Source organism: Budorcas taxicolor, chromosome 14 (genome assembly GCF_023091745.1).
Source record: "Budorcas taxicolor isolate Tak-1 chromosome 14, Takin1.1, whole genome shotgun sequence".
Lineage (NCBI taxonomy): Eukaryota > Metazoa > Chordata > Mammalia > Artiodactyla > Bovidae > Budorcas > Budorcas taxicolor.
Genome location: NC_068923.1, coordinates 49,917,568 through 49,937,674, shown reverse-complemented (window position 1 = coordinate 49,937,674; position 20,107 = coordinate 49,917,568). Strand labels below are relative to the sequence as shown.

The window sequence follows — 20,107 nt, the reverse complement described above, 5'->3', positions numbered from 1 at the left end:
CTGACCTGCCTCTTGAGAAATCTGTATCCAGGTCAGGAAGCAACAGTTAGAACTGGACATGGAACAACAGACTGGTTCCAAATAGGAAAAGAAGTACATCAAGGCTGTATATTGTCACCCTGCTTATTTAACTTCTATGCAGAGTACATCATGAGAAACGCTGGACTGGAAGAAACACAAGCTGGAATCAAGATTGCCGGGAGAAGTATCAATCACCTCAGATATGCAGATGACACCACCCTTATGGCAGAGAGTGAAGAGGAACTCAAAAGCCTCTTGATGAAAGTGAAAGAGGAGAGTGAAAAAGTTGGCTTAAAGCTCAACATTCAGAAAATGAAGATCATGGCATCTGGTCCCATCACTTCATTGGAAATAGATGGGGAAACAGTGGAAAGTGATTTTGGGGCTCCAAAATCACTGCAGATGGTGACTGCAGCCATGAAATTAAAAGACGCTTACTCCTTGGAAGGAAAGTTATGACCAACCTAGATAGCATATTCAAAAGCAGAGACATTGCTTTGCCGACTAAGGTCCATCTAGTCAAGGCTATGGTTTTTCCTGTGGTCACGTACGGATGTGAGAGTTGGACTGTGAAGAAGGCTGAGCGCCGAAGAATTGATGCTTTTGAACTGTGGTGGTTGGAGAAGACTCTTGAGAGTCCCTTGGACTGCAAGGAGATCCAACCAGTCCATTCTGAAGGAGATCATCCCTGGGATTTCTTTGGAAGGAATGATGCTAAAGCTAAACTCCAGTACTTTGGCCACCTCATGCAAAGAGTTGACTCATTGGAAAAGACTCTGATGCTGGGAGGGATTGGGGGCAGGAGGAGAACGGGATGACAGAGGATGAGATAGCTGGATGGCATCACTGACTCGATGGCCGTGAGTCTGAGTGAACTCCGGGATTTGGTGATGGACAGGGAGGCCTGGAGTGCTGTGATTCATGGGGTCGCAAAGAGTCGGACACAACTGAGTGACTGAACTGAACTGAACTGAATAATTAGAGATACTGGGCATCTTTTCATATGCATTTTGCCCACTTGCATGTCATCTTTGGAAAAACGCATACTTAGGTCTTCTTCCCATTTTATAATTGGATTGTTTGTCTTGTTGATATTGACTTGTATAAGTTGTTTGTATATTTTGGAAATTAAGCCTTGTCAGTTGCATCATTTGCAAATATTTTCTCCCAGTCCATGGGTTACCTTTTCATTTTGTTTGTGGTTTCCTTGCTGTATAAAAGCTTGTAAGTTTGATTAGGTCCCATTTGTTTACTTTTGCTTTTGTTTCTCTTACCTTGGGAGACCGAATTACACATTGCTACAAGTTATGTCAGAGAATGATTTGTCTACATTCTCTTTTCGGAATTTTACAGTGTCATGTCTTATATTTAAGTCTTTAAGCCATATTTGGTTTATTTTTGTGAATGATGTGAGTGTTCGAACCTCACTGATTTACAATCCATATGAATTTTTGAATTGTTTTTACTACAGTTTTGAATTGTTTTACATTGGAATTTTGATAAGGGTTGCACTGAATCTGCAGATAGTTTGTTGTTAGTGTATAGAAATGCAAATGATTTTTGTTTCTTGATTTTGTATCCTGCAACGTTCCTGAATTCCTTTGTTAGTTCTAAGTTGTTTTTTTTTTTTTTTCTGGTAGAGTCTTCAGAGTTGTATATGATCATGCCATCTGAAAACAGGGGCAGTTTTACTTTTTTCTTTCAAATCTGGATGCCTTTTCTTTCTAATTGCTAAGGCTAGGACTGCCAGTACCATGATGAATGGAAGTTGTGAGACTGGGCATCACTACCTTGTTCCTGATCTTAGAGGAAAGCTTTCAATTTTTACCTTTGATTATGATGTTAACTATGGGCTTTTCATGATTAGCCTTTTTTAACGTTGAGATAATTTCTCTCAGTTTCTAGTTTGTTCAAAGTTTTTATCATGAAAAGATGTTGAATTTTATCAAAAGTTTTCATGCATCAACTGAGATGATCGTGTAATCTTTAAAAAAATCTCTCATTTTATAATGTGATATATCATTAGTCAATTTTGGTATATCAAACCGTCCTTGCATCTCAGAGACAAACTGCATTTGGTCATGGTGCATACTGGTAATATTTTTGAAGGAATCCTAAATATTACATTGTCTGTAGATTATTACTTGCTGTTGATGGAGAAGGAAATGGCAACCCACTTCAGTCCTCTTGCTGGGAGATTTCTATGGACAAAGGAGCCTGGTGGGCTACAGTCCATGGGGTTGCAAAGAGTTGGGCACAACTGAGTGACAGCACACACTTGCTGTTGGATTTAAAACTGTTTATGTTGCCAAATGCCTATAACCTTGAATTTGAAAGAACTCATTAAAATATTTAGAAGAAAAAAGCCTTACAACTTATTTTAGCTATATTCTTGAAGGCCTCTTGCTTTAAAATCCCAAGGGTCTGTATTTACATGTTATAAGTAAACTTTTCATTTAAATCTATATTAATATTTACTTTATATGATGGAAAACAAATTTTAAAAATGTATATCTCTGATTCCTTTTTTTTTCTTTTGTATTTTGTATTGTGAATCTGATGCAGTATCTCACTTTCATCAGCACTGTTGAAAGAAGAAGTAATGCCAGTGCTGTCTCCTGAAATCAAATTTGAGCCTCCTAATGTCACCAGAAATACCCTTGATGGTTGTTTTCTTTTTGAGAGTAGTTGGAGGAAAGCAGTGTTAGAAACACAAAAGATGAGGAAAGGTAACTTCCATATTTACTTATTTTACTTAATAAAGTATAGAAGTTGTGCCTCGAATTTACACATACCTTTTTAAGCAGTCAACAGACGTTAAATAATTTTTGTAACATTTACGTAAGAAGGATAATACCTTAGGCTTATGGAAAAGAGAAATGGAAGCAGATTAGAAATAATTTACTGAAGGTATTTCTGAAAATCACGATAGAAACATTCTGAAGACCTAAGCTTGGTTATCAGTGTAGTACTATCTCTGTTGGATCATACTTCTTTATATAAGTAGTGTTTATTTTTAAATACCTCATGTTGTTTTTTATATTTTAAGAAACCCAAAATTTTAGCAGAAACTTTTTGTATTAATAATTCTAACCAAAATTTTACTTTTTGAGTGAGTGATATGGAAAGTATCTTATATCTTATAGTTGCTCACTAAAGACTAAACTGAGAACTTTCAACCTGTATACGAATGTAAAGCTTCCCCCTTAATTTCAAATATAATTGTACTTCCTATTTATCCTGAATTCTGCCTTCCCCTTTCGTAATGGAGATATAATTCTTGAAAACAGCAAAATTCAGGCATTTTTTGTGTGTTGCTATGTTGTCAGTGTTGCCTCTAGTGTCCCAGTAAAGGCACTCAGAAGACACCAGTTTGTCTGTTCTCCTACCTCCACATCTAATTGCTGAAAAAAGACTCTATGATTTTTGATGAAGAGAAACTATTTTTTTTCCAAAAGAAAAAAATCAAAGATTGAAAAATGGCATTTTGAGCATATAACTCCAGTCCCATTAAATACTATTTCTGTTTCTGTGCTAGATTTACTTAGTAGAGAAAGCTTAAAAAAATAATTCTCTATGTTTAAAAGTCATCCAAACCTTTAATCTCTTAATCTGCTTTTTCCACTCACTGTCATCATTTTGAACTTTGCTGTTGTTAACATTTTGACAACCTGTTTTACCAGTGATGCATGAGGTCAGTAGAAGCAGCCGTCTTGATACTTCAGATGTCGCTCTTTATAGGTTTGGTGTGGAATTTTGCAGAGAGAAAATTAAAATCAGTACCTGAAAGGGAATTCTTTTCTCTCTCATTGCTAGCTCAGATAATCCTATATTTGTGCCTCTTGATTATCACACAAAAGTAGGAAGCCGGAAAGATTTAAAGTAGCAGATATTATAAGACTCTTGAAAGTACTTTTAAATTCTTTTAAAACTTTTTATTAAATAAATAAATTTAATAATTTCATAAATTTAAATTAATTTGTTTTATAATTTTGTGTTATTTTCTACTGTACAGCAAAATGAATCAGCTATACATATCCATACATCTCCTCCCTTTTGGACATCCATTCCAGTCACCACAGTGCATTAAGTAGAGTTCCCTGTGCTGTGCAGTATGTTTTCATTAGTTGTTCATTCTATACATAGGATCAATAGTGTATATGTGTCAATCCCAATATCCCAACTGCTCCCACCCCCATGTTCTCCCTTGGTATCCATATATTTGTTCTCTGTGTCTATGTCTCTGTTTTGCAAATAAGATCATCTATACCACTTTTCTAGATTCCACATATATGTGTCAATATATGATATTTTTCTCCTTCTGACTTCACTCTGTATAGAGTCTCTAGGTCCATCCACATCTCTACAAATGACTGTTTTGTTCCTTTTTATGGCTGAGTAATATTCCACTGCATACACATACCACATCTTTAAACATCCCGCTGTTGATGGACATTTAGGTTGCTTTAATGTCTTGACTATATACTGCTATGAATATTGGGGTTCATGTATCTTTTTGAATTATGATTTTCTCTGGTTATGTGCCCAGTAGGGGGATTGCTGGGTCTTTTTTTAAAGTTTTTTAAGGAAGCTCCATACTGTTTTCCATAGAGGCTGTATCAGTTTATACTCTCACTAACAGTGTAAGAGAGTTCCCTTTGCTCGATGACTTCTCCAGCACTTTTTGTTTGTAGATTTTTTGATGGCCTTCTGACTGCTGTGAGGTGATTCCTCATTGCGGTTTTGATTTGTATTTCTCTGATGATTGATGGTGTTGAGCATCTCCTCATGTGTTTGATGGCCATCTGTAGGTCTTCTTTGGAGAATAAGCTATTTTTCCATGTGAAGGTATAATGTTCTGGGAATTCTGGTTGACCCAAATAATGAAGGCAGAGGACAGTGATGAGTCTGGGAGATCTGTGAAGCTCTCCTTCCTTCTTCTAGTATTTAGCCCCATAATGAGCTCTTCTCTACTGTCCCTATCCTAGGAATTGAAAGATATTCTCTTGGGAAAGATGTTTGCTCAATTACAGTAGCTTAATTTTATTTTCTTAATGACTGATTTAGTGTATGTATTATGCACTTTCATTTATAGTAAAAGAAGTTATATACATTTAATCAAGAAATAATACAGATGGTTATAATACTATTTTAAATTAGAATACACTGCAGCATTTGGTCTAGAAGAATTCAAAGAATGTGTCAAAATGCCATATTTACCAGGATTGCAAAATTGCCAAAAGAGCGTAAGTTCCACTCCACTAGAGTTTCATAGAAGACTCCTGCATGCTGATACTGAGGTGCCTCCTGTCAGGTAGGTCATTTCTACTTGATTTTCTTTTGTTGACTATTTATTTGAAGTAACACTACTGAATACAGAGATTTTTCTGGCTAGTGAATCTAACTCTTGCCAACTTTTTTTTTTTTTTTTTGCATAAGGGATTTAATTTTTAAAAATCTCAATTAGCAATTTTATTCAGTTTGACCAGTAGGTACTTTTTTCTGTTTTCAAGTAACATTGCCAGAATGAGTTTAAGAACTAACTTAAAAAAAAAAAAATCTTTATTGCTCTAGCATAGATTGCTCATGAGAATACTGAAAGTTTTAGCAATATAAATAAACAAGATCTCTACAATAGGAACTGGCTTCTGTACCCTGAATAGAGAACCTTGTTTTATTTCTAGTTTGATTGAAGTGGTGTGAGAGGAAATTCTGAGTGAGAATTCAGTCTAATGAAGACCTTGTATTGCTATCAGATGAAATGAGTTTGTCAACCAGAGAAGTCCCACTGACTTTGAATTCTGGCATTTAAAAACTTTATTTTGAATACCTTTCCTTCTACAAATCAGATAGCATTAAAAGAAAACTTCTTTCTCCAAAGGGACCTAAAAATTAGTAAGATAGTCTCATACCCCATTTGGTTCCTGCTTTTATTTTTTCATGAAGTATGTGTTAAATGTGTAGTACTCATTCACTTTGCCAGCCTGAAAAAGATGAAGCATTTTCTTTTGTTGAATATTTATTTGTAGTACCACTGCTGAATGTAGAGGTTTTTCTGGCTAATGAATATAATTCTTTCTTGCCAGTTACTCTCTTTAGTGGAAAATGCAGATTTTCATATTTTCTCCTGCTGTAGTGAGCTTTAAAGACATTTAGTTATACATAGCACACACATAATTGGAATTTTAGAATATATATCTCTTGACTTTTCAACTAGTGTTATTGGTCTTGTTAATTACTCTTGAAGTAAAATTTTTGTAATATAAAGAACTAGAATATACTAAAGATGAAAAGTTGTAGATAGTTTATATCTGACTTATGAAAATAATTTGAATTTTGTAGAAAATCTAGAGAAAAAAATAAAAACAATTATTTGATAGCTTACCCATTTTAACATACCCATTTTTATTCTTAGAGCTTCTCTTCTATCATCGTCTATTTTCATGGATTTTTATTTTAGTTGTGATTTTAGTATAATTCCAATTTTTTATTCTGACCCTTTTTACTTAATATTACATGTATACAGTTTTTCTGTATTACTACATAATCTTCAAACAGTCCTTACTGGCCACATAAAATATTTCATTGTTAGATTCATAGTTTATTTAATTTTATTTAATTTTCCTGTCATTGCTTTGACTTTTTTCACTTTGTAAATGACACCATAAATGAACAATAACACACATAAAGCTTTTGCCATTGTTTTTAATATCATCCGAGGACAGACTGTCAAGCTATAAAATATAAAAACCCAAATCATTCTTTCTGAAGTGAGATTATAATGAAATAAGGCAGATAGTGAACGACAGGGAAGCCTGGCATGCTGTAGTCCATGGGGTCACCAAGAGTTGAATGCAACTTAGCAACTGAACATATGCAGAAGCAGAGATGGTAGAAGAGAGACAGTGAGTTGCTAGTGGAGCAGATGGTAGCAGTTAAAGAGGATGGATGGCGGGGATGTAGAAAGAAGAGAGACCATTGGAAACATGCATGTGAAAGCTACTTAGGGACAGTGAGTTTCTTTTATTATCAAGATACCTGTTTCCCTGACACTCAGTTCACCCTTTGAGTAAAAGTGTGTAAGGCTGCCTATGGCCTTGGCCTTGTCTCAGTACAGACCAGTCTTCTTTCAATCATATGACCATCTTAAAGAAACTGCAAACCCAGAAAGCATCTCCTGAATTAACCCATTTGATCTTTAGATCTTAAGTCTTCATTTGGCTTCCTACCTTTTTCATCGGATTTCAGTTCATTATTTTTTTCATTTACAATTAGGCTGTATGTGAAATGATTTCTTAATATTTTACATTAACTTGAGTGTGAATTTACTTACTTTAATGAAGAATAATTTGAATTTATTATATTCATGTTATGACAAGTGTTTTTCAGACACAGAATGGAAGAGTAGTGGCTAAGAACCATGCTGTTTACAAAGTGCTTGGTGGACGTAAATATTATTTCTTTTTCCTGTGTCTTTATTTTAGCCATTCTACTGAGAACATATCAAGTTGCCTACAAGTATTTTATTCTCCTCTACATATTGCACAACGCCCTGTGAAAGGACAGTCTTGGCAAAGCAGGAAAGTACTCATTTTTATCTGTCTTGTATACAATCCCATACCCTTAAAAAAAAGAAAAACTCTGTATATATGGATATTTGATTTTATACTCTGATAAAAGTTTAATGTGTTTTTAAGTTTATTTAATGATAAAATTTTTCAGTGAATTGCAAGGTGATGTATTTTGGTAATGTAATTGAAAATAGTCCTAGAGGTGAAGTGCATTTAAAAGTTACAGCTGACTATTCTGCATATGATATGATAAACTGCCACCAGCTGTCATACTAGCAGACCTGAAGCAATGATTTATGAGTTTAATTCCATTAAATTAATATTATGAAACTGACACAATATGACCTCTCAACTCACCAGTGTTATCTTTAAAAGTTCCATGCAGCCAAGCACAAGATATTTGTTCTGATATTGGATACTGTTTTTTTAAAAATGGATGTTCTGTGTTTTTTGAGGACGTGACTCTAGTGGTGAAGAACCCATCTGCCAAGGCAGGAGATGTAGGAGATGCAGGTTCCATCCCTAGGTCAGGAAGATCCCCTGGAGGAGGGCATGGCAACCCACTCCAGTATTCTTGCCTGGAGAATCCCATGGATAGAGAAGCCTGGTGGGCTATAGTCCACAGGGTTGCAAAGAGTCAGACACAACTGAAGCAACTTAGCACAGGCATGCACAAAACCCTTCACACTAAGAAGATTAATCATAGAATTTCAATTATCTCTCAGTAGGTGCAAGAGAATCTGAGGAGTATCCTTAGGGACCACTAAAAGCTTATTACATAGCAGTCAGTAAGGCTGGTCTTGAGTTCCAACCTAGTGTAAATACTAGGTATACTTATCTCAACTGTACCCATATTTGATGTCTAGGAGGGGTGCTGTTGCCATGGTAATAAGTTGCTATGATACCTCCAAGCAGCCATGGAAGCTGACCTTGTTTAGTGTATTACATGGATTAAGAATGAATATATGTTTTGATTGGATAGAGGGGAAAAAAAGTTATAGCTGTTTTGTAAGTTTAGTGTACTTACAAGAAATTTGGAATGCTTATGGGTTAGCTTACCTAGAGCCAATTTGATCATTATGTATTTCCTCTAATAACTTACTCATTATCTAGGTTTATTCATAGGAACAGAAGTTGATTATGACAAAATTCTGATTGTGGTAATTAATAGGTAAAATGAGCACAAATAACTGATAGTTGGTATCTGGCTTAAAAACAGTGAAAAGGCTGGCTTAAAACTCTACATTCAAAAAACATGGTATCCAGTCCCATCACTTCATGGCAAATAGATGGGGAAACAATGGAAACAGTGAGAGACTTTATTTTCTTGGGATCCAAAATCACTGCAAATGGTGACTGCAGCCATGTAATTAAAAGACGCTTGCTCCTTGGAAGAAAAGCTATGATCAACCTAGAGAGCATATTAAAAAGCATATTAAAAAGCATATTACTTTGCTGACCAAGGTCTGTCTAGTCAAAGCTGTGGTTTTTCCAGTAGTCATGTATGGATGTGAGAGTTGGACCATGAAGTAAGCTGAGTGCTGAAGAACTGATGCTTTTGAACTGTGGTGATGGAGAAGACTTTTGAGAGTCCCTTGGACTGCAAGGAGATCCAACCAAGTCCATCCTAAAGGAAATCAGTCCTGAATATTCATTGGAAGAACTGATGCTGGAGCTGAAGCTCCAATCCTTTGACCACCTGATATGAAGAACTGACTCATGGGAAAAGACCCTGATGTGGGAAAGATTGAAGGCAGGAGGAGGAGGGGATGACAGAGGATGAGATGGTTGGATGGCATCACCACTCGATGGACATGAGTTTGAGCAAGCTCCAGGAGTTGATGATGGACAGGGAAGCCTGACATGCTGCAGTCCATGGGGTCTCAAAGACTCAACTGAATTGAACTGAACTGGTATCTGGCATGTCTAAATATTATGCTAATTAATCTTAAGTCCCTTCCTCTAGCATTCCCTGAATCATGATTAGTGATAAGTTCAGATAAAGGTGGGAAAAGGATGACACATAGCACTCACCCATTGGTAAAATTTATTAGCAAAAACCGAGATACTGAGTTGGCTCATATCTGCTTCTGATGGGGTTATTTGTGATGGGAGGAGTTTCCTTCCTTTAAATGTTTATTTAATTTTATATGATGATCTTCAGCAAGTGAATTTCACTGAAAGCAAGCTTCTTGTCTCAATGTATTTTAAAAAATTAATGTACCCTGGATTTATGTAAAGTGAATTTATGATAACATATAATTTTAGGTTAAAGAAGACTAAGCCCGCATGCACTGTGACACCACTTCAGGAGAAATCAAAAGGTAAGCTGGGTCATCTTTTTCTCCTATGACTTGTCTTATGAAGGGTGTGAAAATACTTATCTTTTTTAAAACTTCCTTTCTTTCCACTGACTTAATTGTCTTTGTTTTGTTAATTTTTCTTTTAAGCTGTGCTTGTTTTATAAACTTAAGTGCATGTTGTGTTCACTATATACATGCCTTTATCATGTCATGTTGGAAGATGGAGCAAATAAACAGTACCTCTCAAAATGAGAAGGCACCTTGAGACCAAAAACCAAGGCAGACAGTGCCATTTAATCAATGGATCAGCTTATTATATGGTGACTTATTCCCAGGGTGGGAGTTCCAGGGCGAACAACGACTTGGAAACATCTGTAGCTGCATTCTGCATTACCGACTGGCTGTTGGGACAAATTTATAGTTAACCTAGCGTATGGGAGTATATGCTTAGAAATGGGAAGAACATTCCTAAGTCAAGATTTATGAATGGGTAACTATTCTCATGGGTGCCAGGAATATGTCAGGGAAGGTCTTCATCATTGTTTGGAGACCACCTATAACCTCAGATATGCAGATGACACCACCCTTATGGCAGAACATGAAGAGGAACTAAAAAGCCTCTTGATGAAAGTGAAAGCAGAGAGTGAAAATGTTGGCTTAAAGTTCAACATTCAGAAAACGAAGATAATGGCATCTGGTCCCATCACTTCATGGCAAATAGATGGGGAAACAGTGTCAGACTTTATTTTTTGGGCTCCAAAATCACTGCAGATGGTGACTGCAGCCATGAAATTAAAAGACGCTTGCTTCTTGGAAGAAAAGTTATGACCAGCCTAGATAGCATATTCAAAAGCAGAGACATTACTTTGCTGACTAAGGTCCGTCTAGTCAAGGCTATGGTTTTTCCTGTGGTCATGTATGGATGTGAGAATGGAACTGTGAAGAAGGCTGAGCCCCGAAGAATTGATGCTTTTGAACTGTGGTGTTGGAGAAGACTCTTGAGAGTCCCTTGGACTGCAAGGAGATCCAACCAGTCCATTCTGAAGGAGATCAGCCCTGGGATTTCTTTGGAAGGAATGATGGTGAAATTGAAACTCCAGTACTTTGGCCACCTCATGCGAAGAGTTGACTCATTGGAAAAGACCCTGATGCTGGGAGGGATTGGGGGCAGGAGGAGAAGGGGACGACCGAGGATGAGATGGCTGGATGGCATCATGACTCGATGGCCGTCTGAGTGAACTCCGGGAGTTGGTGATGGAAGGGAGGCCTGGCGTGCTGTGATTCATGGGGTCGTGAAGAGTCAGACACGACTGAGCGACTGGACTGAACTGAACTGAACTGGTCCTTATGATTTGTTGTTGTTTAGTCACTAAGTCGTGTCTGATTCTTGCAGCCCCAGGGCCTGTACCTTGCCAGGCAGTATGGAAAACAGTATGGAGGTTCCTCAAAAAAATTAAAAATAAAGCTACCATGTAATCCATCAATCTCAGTACTGGATATATTTCCAAAAGAAATGAAATCCATATCTCAAAGAGGTCTGAACTCACATATTCACTGCAGCATTATTCACAATAGCCAGCATATGGAAACAACCCAAGTGTCCATTGACAGATAAATTGATAAAGAAGATGCAGTATATATATACCCAATGGAATAGTATTTTGCCATAAAAATTAAGGAAATCCTACCTTTATAACAATGTGGATGAACCCAGAACACTTTATACAAGTGAAATAAGTCAGATAGAGAAAGACAAATACTGCATGGTATCACTTATATGTAGAATGTTTTAAAATGTCAAACAGAGACAAGGTAGAATAGTGGTTATCAGTAAATGGGGACTGGGGAAAACGGGGAGATGTTTTGGAGATATAATGTACAGCATGGTGACTGAAGTTAGTAATACTATATGGTGTATTGAAGTTTGCTGAGAGAGTAGAATTTTAAGTGTTTTTATCTCCTTTCCCCCTCAAAAAGGTAAACAAGTAAGATGATTGATGTGTTAACTAACTTAATTGTGATAATCATTTTACAGTGTATATCAAGTCATCAGTGAGTGAGTGAGTGAGAGTTGCTCAGTCGTGTTTGACTCTTTGCGATCCAAGGCAATGGCAACCCACTCCAGTACTCCTGCCTAGAAAATCCCATGGATGGAGGAGCCTGGTAGGCTGCAGTCCATGGGATCGTGAAGAGTCAGACACGACTGAGCGACTTCACTTTCACTTTTCACTTTCATGCATTGGAGAAGGAACTGGCAACCCACTCCAGTGTTCTTGCCTGGAGAATCCCAGGGACGGGGGAGCCTGGTAGGCAGCCATCTATGGGGTCACACAGAGTCGGACACGACTGAAATGAATTAGCAGTAGCAGGACCATAGTCTGCCAGGCTCCTCTGTTCGTGGAATTCTCCAGGCAAGAATGCTAGAGTGGGTTGCCATTTTCTTCTTCAGGGGATCTTCCCAACACAGGGATCCGAACCCAGGTCTCCAGCATTGTAGGCGGTTTCTTTACTGTCTTACCAGGGAAGCAAGTCATCAGTGGTATATTTTAAACATATACAATTTATATCATATATGCCTCAATAAAATTGGTAAAAGATGGAAAACAATATATCATAGGATTAGTAAAATGAAAGATAGAGCATTATGAAAGTACCCAGTTAAAGTGAAGAGAGAAAGATAATACGGAACAGAATATGCAAAGACAATATGTGATAAGATAAAACTACTTTAGACATATATAATTCTAATTCCAGATTAAGAGGAGCAAGAGAAAGTGAGACAAGCAGTATTTACTTACTGGCTGAGAATTTCCCAAGCTGACTAAAAAATACCAAACAGTGGATACAAAATTTCTATGAACCTCCAGCAGAATAGCAACAAAGAAAATCATAGTCACATCATAGTAAAAAGGCTAAATATTTTTTAAAAAAGAAAAGTTCTCTTCCGGAGAGCAATGGTAAGACATACAACTGAGTGTATGTTGTATGTTGTATGTTGTATTTCCAGTGGAGACAATGGAAGCAAGAAGACAAAGCAGTGGTATTTTCAAGTGCTGAATGACAGTAACTGCCAAACTTGACCTGTATATACAATGAAAATATCCTTAAAAGCAAAAACAAAATAAAGACATTATTATTCAAATAGAAGTTGAAAGATTTAATTGTCAGTAGAGCTACACTAAAAGCATATTAAAGAAATAATATGATACAAGATGAAAGCATGACAACTTGTAAAGGAAAGAGAAGCAGTAGCAGTAGTATTGTCTTATGAAGTTTAAAATATATGTAGAAATAAAACACAATAATACCACAGAAGTGGGATGGGGCATACATGGAGTTAAAATGTCGTAAGATCCTTGCGTTATTTGAAATATAGTAATTAAGTTAAAGTAGATTGTAGGGACTTCCCCTTAGTGGTCCAGTGGTTAAGATTCTATGCTTCCTGATTGGGGAATTAAGATCCCACACACCACGTAGCACAGCCAAAAAATAAAATTTCTTTTAAAAAGTCAATTGTAATATGTCAAAGAGGTGTGATAAAATCTGTATGATAACCACTAAAAGAAAAGGATACAAGTAACAAGATTATAGGGAAATAGAAAAGTAAAAAATATTTAATCATCTCAAAGCAAGAAAAGAGGAAAAAAAGAAATATGAAATAGGACAAATAGAAAACAACTAGTAATATTAAAATTAAACATACAATAAATACATTGGATATAAGTGGACTAAATATTTCAGCTAAAAACAAAACCCATCAGACTAATAAAAATAATTATATGCTGGTTATAAGAAGCATACCTTAAAAATAAGGACAGGAAAGATCAAAAATAAAAGGATAGAAAAATATAAACCATGTAAATGGTAATTAAAAGAAAGCTTGTTATAGCTACACTAACATCAAACAAAATAAACTTCAAAGCAGGAAGTATTATGTGCAATAGAGTGATATTTCATAGTAACAAAAGGATTAATACAACAGAAAGATTTAACCATCCTAAATTTGTATGCTCTGTTAAGATAAAATACACAAAGATCAAAGGAATGTAATGAAAAGGAACGTAGACATTATAGGAGATTTTTAAACAAATATCAAATAAGTGAAATCATGTAGCACATATTCTCTGACTGCAGTGGAATTAAACTAGAAATCAGTAATTAAAAATAATTATAAAATCCCACAGAGGTTTGGGTATTAAGAAATGTACTTTTAAGTAACTTGTGAGTCAAAGGAGAAATACAGTGGAACTTACATATTAGTTTGAACTGAAGGATGATGAAAATATGATACATCAAAACTCCTTGGGTACAGTAAAAACGTAGCTTTTAGGGAAACTTAAAGCATGAAGTACCTGTATTAGAAAAGATGAAAGGCTTAATAAGCAATGATTTTAACATTAATCTCAAGAATTTAACAAAAGAACAGCATATTAAATCAAAGAAAATAAAAGGAAAAATAATCAAGAGCAAAAATCAACAAAGTAGAAAACAAATATTCAATCAGGAAAAATCAACAAGAGCCAAAAGTTAGTTTTTTAAAAACGTGAATAAAATTGATAAATGTCTAGCAAGACTGACAGGAGAGAAGCAAGACTGACAGGAGAGAGAGATTATCAGTATCATATTAAAAAAAAAAAGAAACCACAACCTAGCAGAATGACACTGGTAAATTCTTCCGACATTTATATATTTATTTTTAATTGGAGGATAATTGCTTTACAACTCTTGTGTTGATTTCTGCCATACAACACCACGAATCAGTCATGAGTCTGCACATGTCCCCTCCCTCTGGAGCCCCTCTCCTACCCGCCCCTCACCCCGCCCTTCCAGGTTGTCACAGACACTGTGGTGAGCTCCTGTGCTACACAGCAGCTTCCTGCTGGTTACCTGCTTTACACAAGGTGGTGCAGGTATGTCAGTGCTGCTTGCTAAGTCTGCCCCACCCTCTCCTTTCCCCACTGTGTCCACGAGTCCTTCCTCTGCCTCTGCATCTCTATTCCTGCCTGCAAATAGGTTCATCAGTACCCTTCTTCTAGGTTCCATATAATGTGTTAATATACGATATTTGTTTTCCTCTTTCTGACTTACTTCACTCTGTATAACAGGCTCTAGGTTCATCCATGTTAGTTCAGCTGACTCACCTTCATTCCTTCTTATGGCTGAGAAATATTCCATTGTATATATGTGCCACAACTTCTTTATCCAACATTTAGTTTTAAAAAGCTGCGTGATATAAATTATTCCAGAAAATAAGAAAAGAAGGAACACTTGAAGACCCATTTTATCAGGTCACTAACCTTGATTCTGAAACCTAGCTTTGACCTTATAAGAAACTTAAAATTATAGACCAGTTTTTCTTAAGAAAATAGAAGTAAAAATTCTAAGCAAGACTTATCAGTTCAAGTTCAGTGATAGATATATAAGAAGGGTAATGTAACACACCATGCCAGATTTATCTAAGAAATGTGAGGTTGATTTAACATTAGAAAAGCAATTGATGTCTATCATCTTGTAAATGGAATAAAGGAGAAACTGCACAGGTTCCCTTTAATAACTGTGAAAGATATTTTAATAGGGTTCAATATTCATGATTAAAAATATTTTTAGCAAACTATGAGTAGAAGGGAACTTTCTTAATTTGATAAAGATGGCCTTTAAAAAACCTGCAGTAAACAGTACATTCAAACAACTAATGGGTCAAAGAAGAAATCACAAGGGAATTTGGAAAATATCTGGGGACAAATAAAAATTTAAAAATGCAATGTACCTATAGGTTGCAGCAAAAGCAGTGTGCTAAGAGTGAAATTTATAGTGGCAAACACATTAAAAAAAAAAAAGAAAAAGATCTTGAATGAATCACATAGACTTACACCTCAAGGAATTAGAAAAAGAAGAATAAACTTAGCCCAAACTTAGCAGAAGGAAGAAAATAATAAACATTAGAGAAAAGACAGATTAAGCTTCCTTGGTGACTCAGTGACAAAGAATCTGCCTGCATTGCAAGAGGTGCAGGTTCGATCTCTGGGTTGGGAAGATCCCCTGGAGAAGGAAGTGGCAACTTACTCCGGTATTCTTCCCTGGGAAATCCCATGAACAGAGGAGCCTGGTGGGCTACAGTCCATGGGGTTGCAACAGAGTGGGACATGACTTAGTGACTAAACAGCAACAACAACAAAATGAAACAGAACAGAAAACAAATCAACAGGACCAAGACTTAATTTTTAGAAAAGATAAACAAAGTTGACGAATCCTTGGTTACACTAGAAAAAAAACAGAGAAGACACAAATAGTTAAAATTAGAAATGAAAGAGGAGACATTATAACTGATTACAGAAATAAAAAGGATTATAAGACGCTACTGTGAACAATTATGTCAACAAATTGGGGAACCTAGGAAAAAATGGGTAAGCTCATAGAAACATACAACCTACCAAGACTGAATCATGAATAAGGGACAAACTGTGCAGAGCTATAGTTGAACTATTGAGGAGATTGAAGCAGTTATCAAATACATCCCAACAAAAACATTAAGTCCAGAAACCTAGGATAAGAGGACTATAATTTTAAAATTTGCACACTTGCTCGTATCTTATTGGTTCACACTCACTAACGAGGCTATACTTAGCTCTAAAGCAAGCTGAGAAAGGTAATCTCTCCCTTTTAGCTGACCTTGTCCTCAGCTAAAATTCTGTTTTGGAAAGAGTAAAAAGTTTTGAAAAGATCATTAGTAGTCTGCCATAATTCTTTTACAATTAAAATTTATAGCTTTCTCTTGCAGATATTTGGAAATGTAGTGAATTTTTTACAATTTGATCTTACAGTCATCCACCTTGATAAAGTCTCTTGTTATTTCTTGATTTATGTTTTATATTATGTATATATATTAATATAGTATATGAAATATATATAATTGTTCTTTATGTAGATTACCGTATATGAATGATGCCAGTTTTATTCTTTCTTTCCAAAGGTTTTTCCTACCCCCCACCCAAGCTTTTATTTTTCTGATTTTACTAAGCTGACTAGAACCACCAATACAGTGGTGAATAGAAATGAAAAATAGGCATCTTTGACTTGTTTCTGATTTTAAAGTAAACTCTCTTAATGTTTTCTCGTAAAGAATGATGTGTAGTGTAGGTTTTGCGTGGATATCCATTATCAAGATAAAGAAGTTCTCTTTAATTTGCTTAGAGTTTTTTATTTTAAAAACAAATGAAAGTTTAATTTTTATCAAACATTTTCTTCTGAATTGATTGAAATGATCTTGTGATTTTCTGTTTAATTTTCTAATGTGAAAAATGACATTTGTAGATTTTTAAAAATGTTCAGCCAGTTTTACATCCCTTGGATACCCACATTTAAGGCATAATTCACTATCATTTTGTGTACTACCATATTTAATATTTTGCTAGGTTTTTAAAATCTATCTTAGTGAGTGAGATTACCACTAATTTTCTCTTTGCCTGAATTCAGTGTCAAGATTATAATGCCTTCATGAAATAAACTGGGGAGTATTTGCTTTTTCTTTTCTCTGAAGGATATGACCTAAAATTGGAATGATTTCTACCTTGAAAGTCTGATAGAGTTCATTTGTAAAATTATTTGGATCACTTGTTTTCTTTGGAGGAATTTTTTAATATTAATTCAATCATTTTAATTTTAGGACTCTTAAGGCATTGTAATTCTCCTTCCATCAATTTTGGTAAGTTATATTTTCTAGAATTTTGCATTTTGTCTACATTTTCAAATTTATTGGCATGCAGTTTAGTTTTTGTTCCATCTGTACTTTTCCTAATATTAGTTATTTAAGTCTAGCTTTTCTGGTTTTTTTTCTTAATTAATTGAACCAGAGAACTTCCCTTTTTATTAGTTTTTTCAAGGAAGAATTTTTATCTTTTTAAAAATCTTTCTTTTTGTAAGTTTGTTTTCTACTTCACTGAATTTTCTTTCCTGTGTTACGTCCTTCTTCCATATTCTTTTGGAGAAGGAAATGGCAACCCACTGCAGTATTCTTGCCTGGAGAACCCCATGGCCAGAGGAGCCTGGCGGGCTACAGTCCAGGGGGTCGAGAAGGGTCACCCGCAACTGAGCGACTGCGCACATCCATGTTCTTTGGGTTGTTCTTTCCCTAATGAATGTCTTATGTTGAGCCTATTAATTTTCAATCTTCTTTTTTAAAACAGGAATCTTAAGGTGTAAACCTTTCTATGTACAACTTTTGCTACATCACACAAGTTTTGTAATTTTTTATCAGTTATAAGTATTTTTAATGTTTATTACAATTTATTTTTGATGAATGAATAATTTAGAATGTGTATACATTTCTAAATATTTGCGAATCTTAGAATTACTGTTAGTCTCCAGTTCAGTTGCATTGGTCTGTATGATACCAGTTCTCTGAACTGTTTTGAGGTTTGCTTAATGCTTGCTCGGTGCTCAGTCTCAGTCGTGTCCGACTCTTTTTGACCCCAGGGACTGTAGCCCTGTTTTCTCCTCTGTCCATGGGATTTTCCAGGAAAGAATACTGCAGTGGATTGTCATTTCCTTCTCCAATAATTCTTAGAATCTACCTTTTGCAGCCAGAGACTCTAAGCATCCAGTTCATTGTACTGCTAAGAACTGGAATCCTGCTCAGCTCTTCCCCTCTACTCTTTCTCTGCAATTTCTACTTCATTACTCACTGAAATAAACAAAAATACCAACCACATTGGAGAACTGAAGACAGTTTTTATTTTTGGCACTTGAAACTGAAGTTAAATAATAGCATTTTAAAGAAATATGGATCAGTCTATTACTATTAAAGCCTTGTATGTTTCTAAGTAGAAGAATTTATACGTATTACATAGGAACTTTGAATTGATGGATCTTGATTTAAATCCTGTCTCTAACAATTTCTAAACTCTTTTTTAAAGCTGTAATCCAAGATAGTACTAGTTACTGACTTCATAGTATTGATGTGTAGATGATATAGATGAAAAATACTTGACATACAAGAGATCATTCAATTAATGTTATCTATTATTATGTTATTACTCTCCTTCTATAATAGAAACTTCATTATTGCTGTTTCAGTTAGTGAGTGACTTATTTTATAACTTTACTGTTTTACTTCACTTAACATTTATGAGAAATGGTTTTATTTAGAGACAATAACAAACTCTGATTTAGTTTTATATCATTAAATACCGGCATTGAGCATTTTTGAGTTAAATATTTTTTGGATGACTTGTCATCCCTGTGGCTCAGACGGTGAAGAATCAGCCTGCAATGCAGGAGACCCAGGTTCGATTCCTGGGTCAGGAAGATCCTCTGGAGAAGGGAATGGCAACCCACTCCAGTATTCTTGCCTGGAGAATCCCCATGGACAGAAGATCCTGGCGGGCTACAGTCCATGGGGTCACAAAGAGTTGGACAGGACTGAACGACTGAATGCTTTCACTTTGCCATTCCACTCACTTAGAAAGTTAAGTGGCTTTCATTTCTACTACAAGGAATGTGTTATATGAAGAACTAGTGGTGTTTAATGGTCATTTGAGGAAAAGATATTTCATTTGTACTCTAAAGAGTATCATTCATGTGTGCTTAATTCAATTGTAATAAGTGTTTTCTGTTTGTTTGTTTGTTTACAGGTTCTGGCTTCAGCGATCCTCTTGCTGGAGCACCATCTCAGTACTTACAGAGACTTTCCAACATGGCCATTTTGGAGTATGACACCATTCGTCAAGAAACAAGCAAAAAATTTAAAAAGAGCAAGAAACGAGAGCTTCGAGACTGCTGATTATCATACACTGTGATGCTTTCTTCACTGACTTTGAAAGTTTATATTTTTCCTTTCTTTCTTTTTTGATATGTGATATGATGTGCAATGATTTACATAAAAATGGAAATGTAAATAGGAAATAAATGTTTTCTCTTATATATGAAATATATTGTATTTTGTTAGTCTCACAGAGACACTAAGGCAATTATTTTTATAGTTGATACACATAAGCATAAGAAAAATTTTAGTCTGTCAGTTTTATGCACACCAGTTACACCTTTGGATTCTATTTGATAAATGCTTTTTGAGTGTCTGTATGATGAGCTTTGCTAGAAGCTGCAACAGATTCAAGAGTGAGTCTTTAGTTTTGGGCTTAGAAAGCATCCAATGAGATCCTCACCTTGTCCCTGCTTGAGTTTGGAAGCAGTTTTGAGGTAAGTATTCAAGCAGAT

General features: G+C 35.5%; 1 protein-coding gene across 1 annotated transcript; it reads left to right on the top strand.

Annotated features, from left to right (window-relative positions):
- The first annotated feature begins 2,623 nt into the window (after positions 1-2,623).
- Positions 2,624-19,673, top strand: C14H8orf89 (chromosome 14 C8orf89 homolog). Its single transcript, XM_052651575.1, has 4 exons — positions 2,624-2,750; positions 5,182-5,335; positions 9,861-9,916; positions 19,525-19,673. The coding sequence occupies exons 1-4, from the start codon at positions 2,624-2,626 to the stop codon at positions 19,671-19,673; spliced, it is 486 nt and encodes a 161-aa protein (XP_052507535.1).
- The last annotated feature ends 434 nt before the right edge of the window (positions 19,674-20,107 follow it).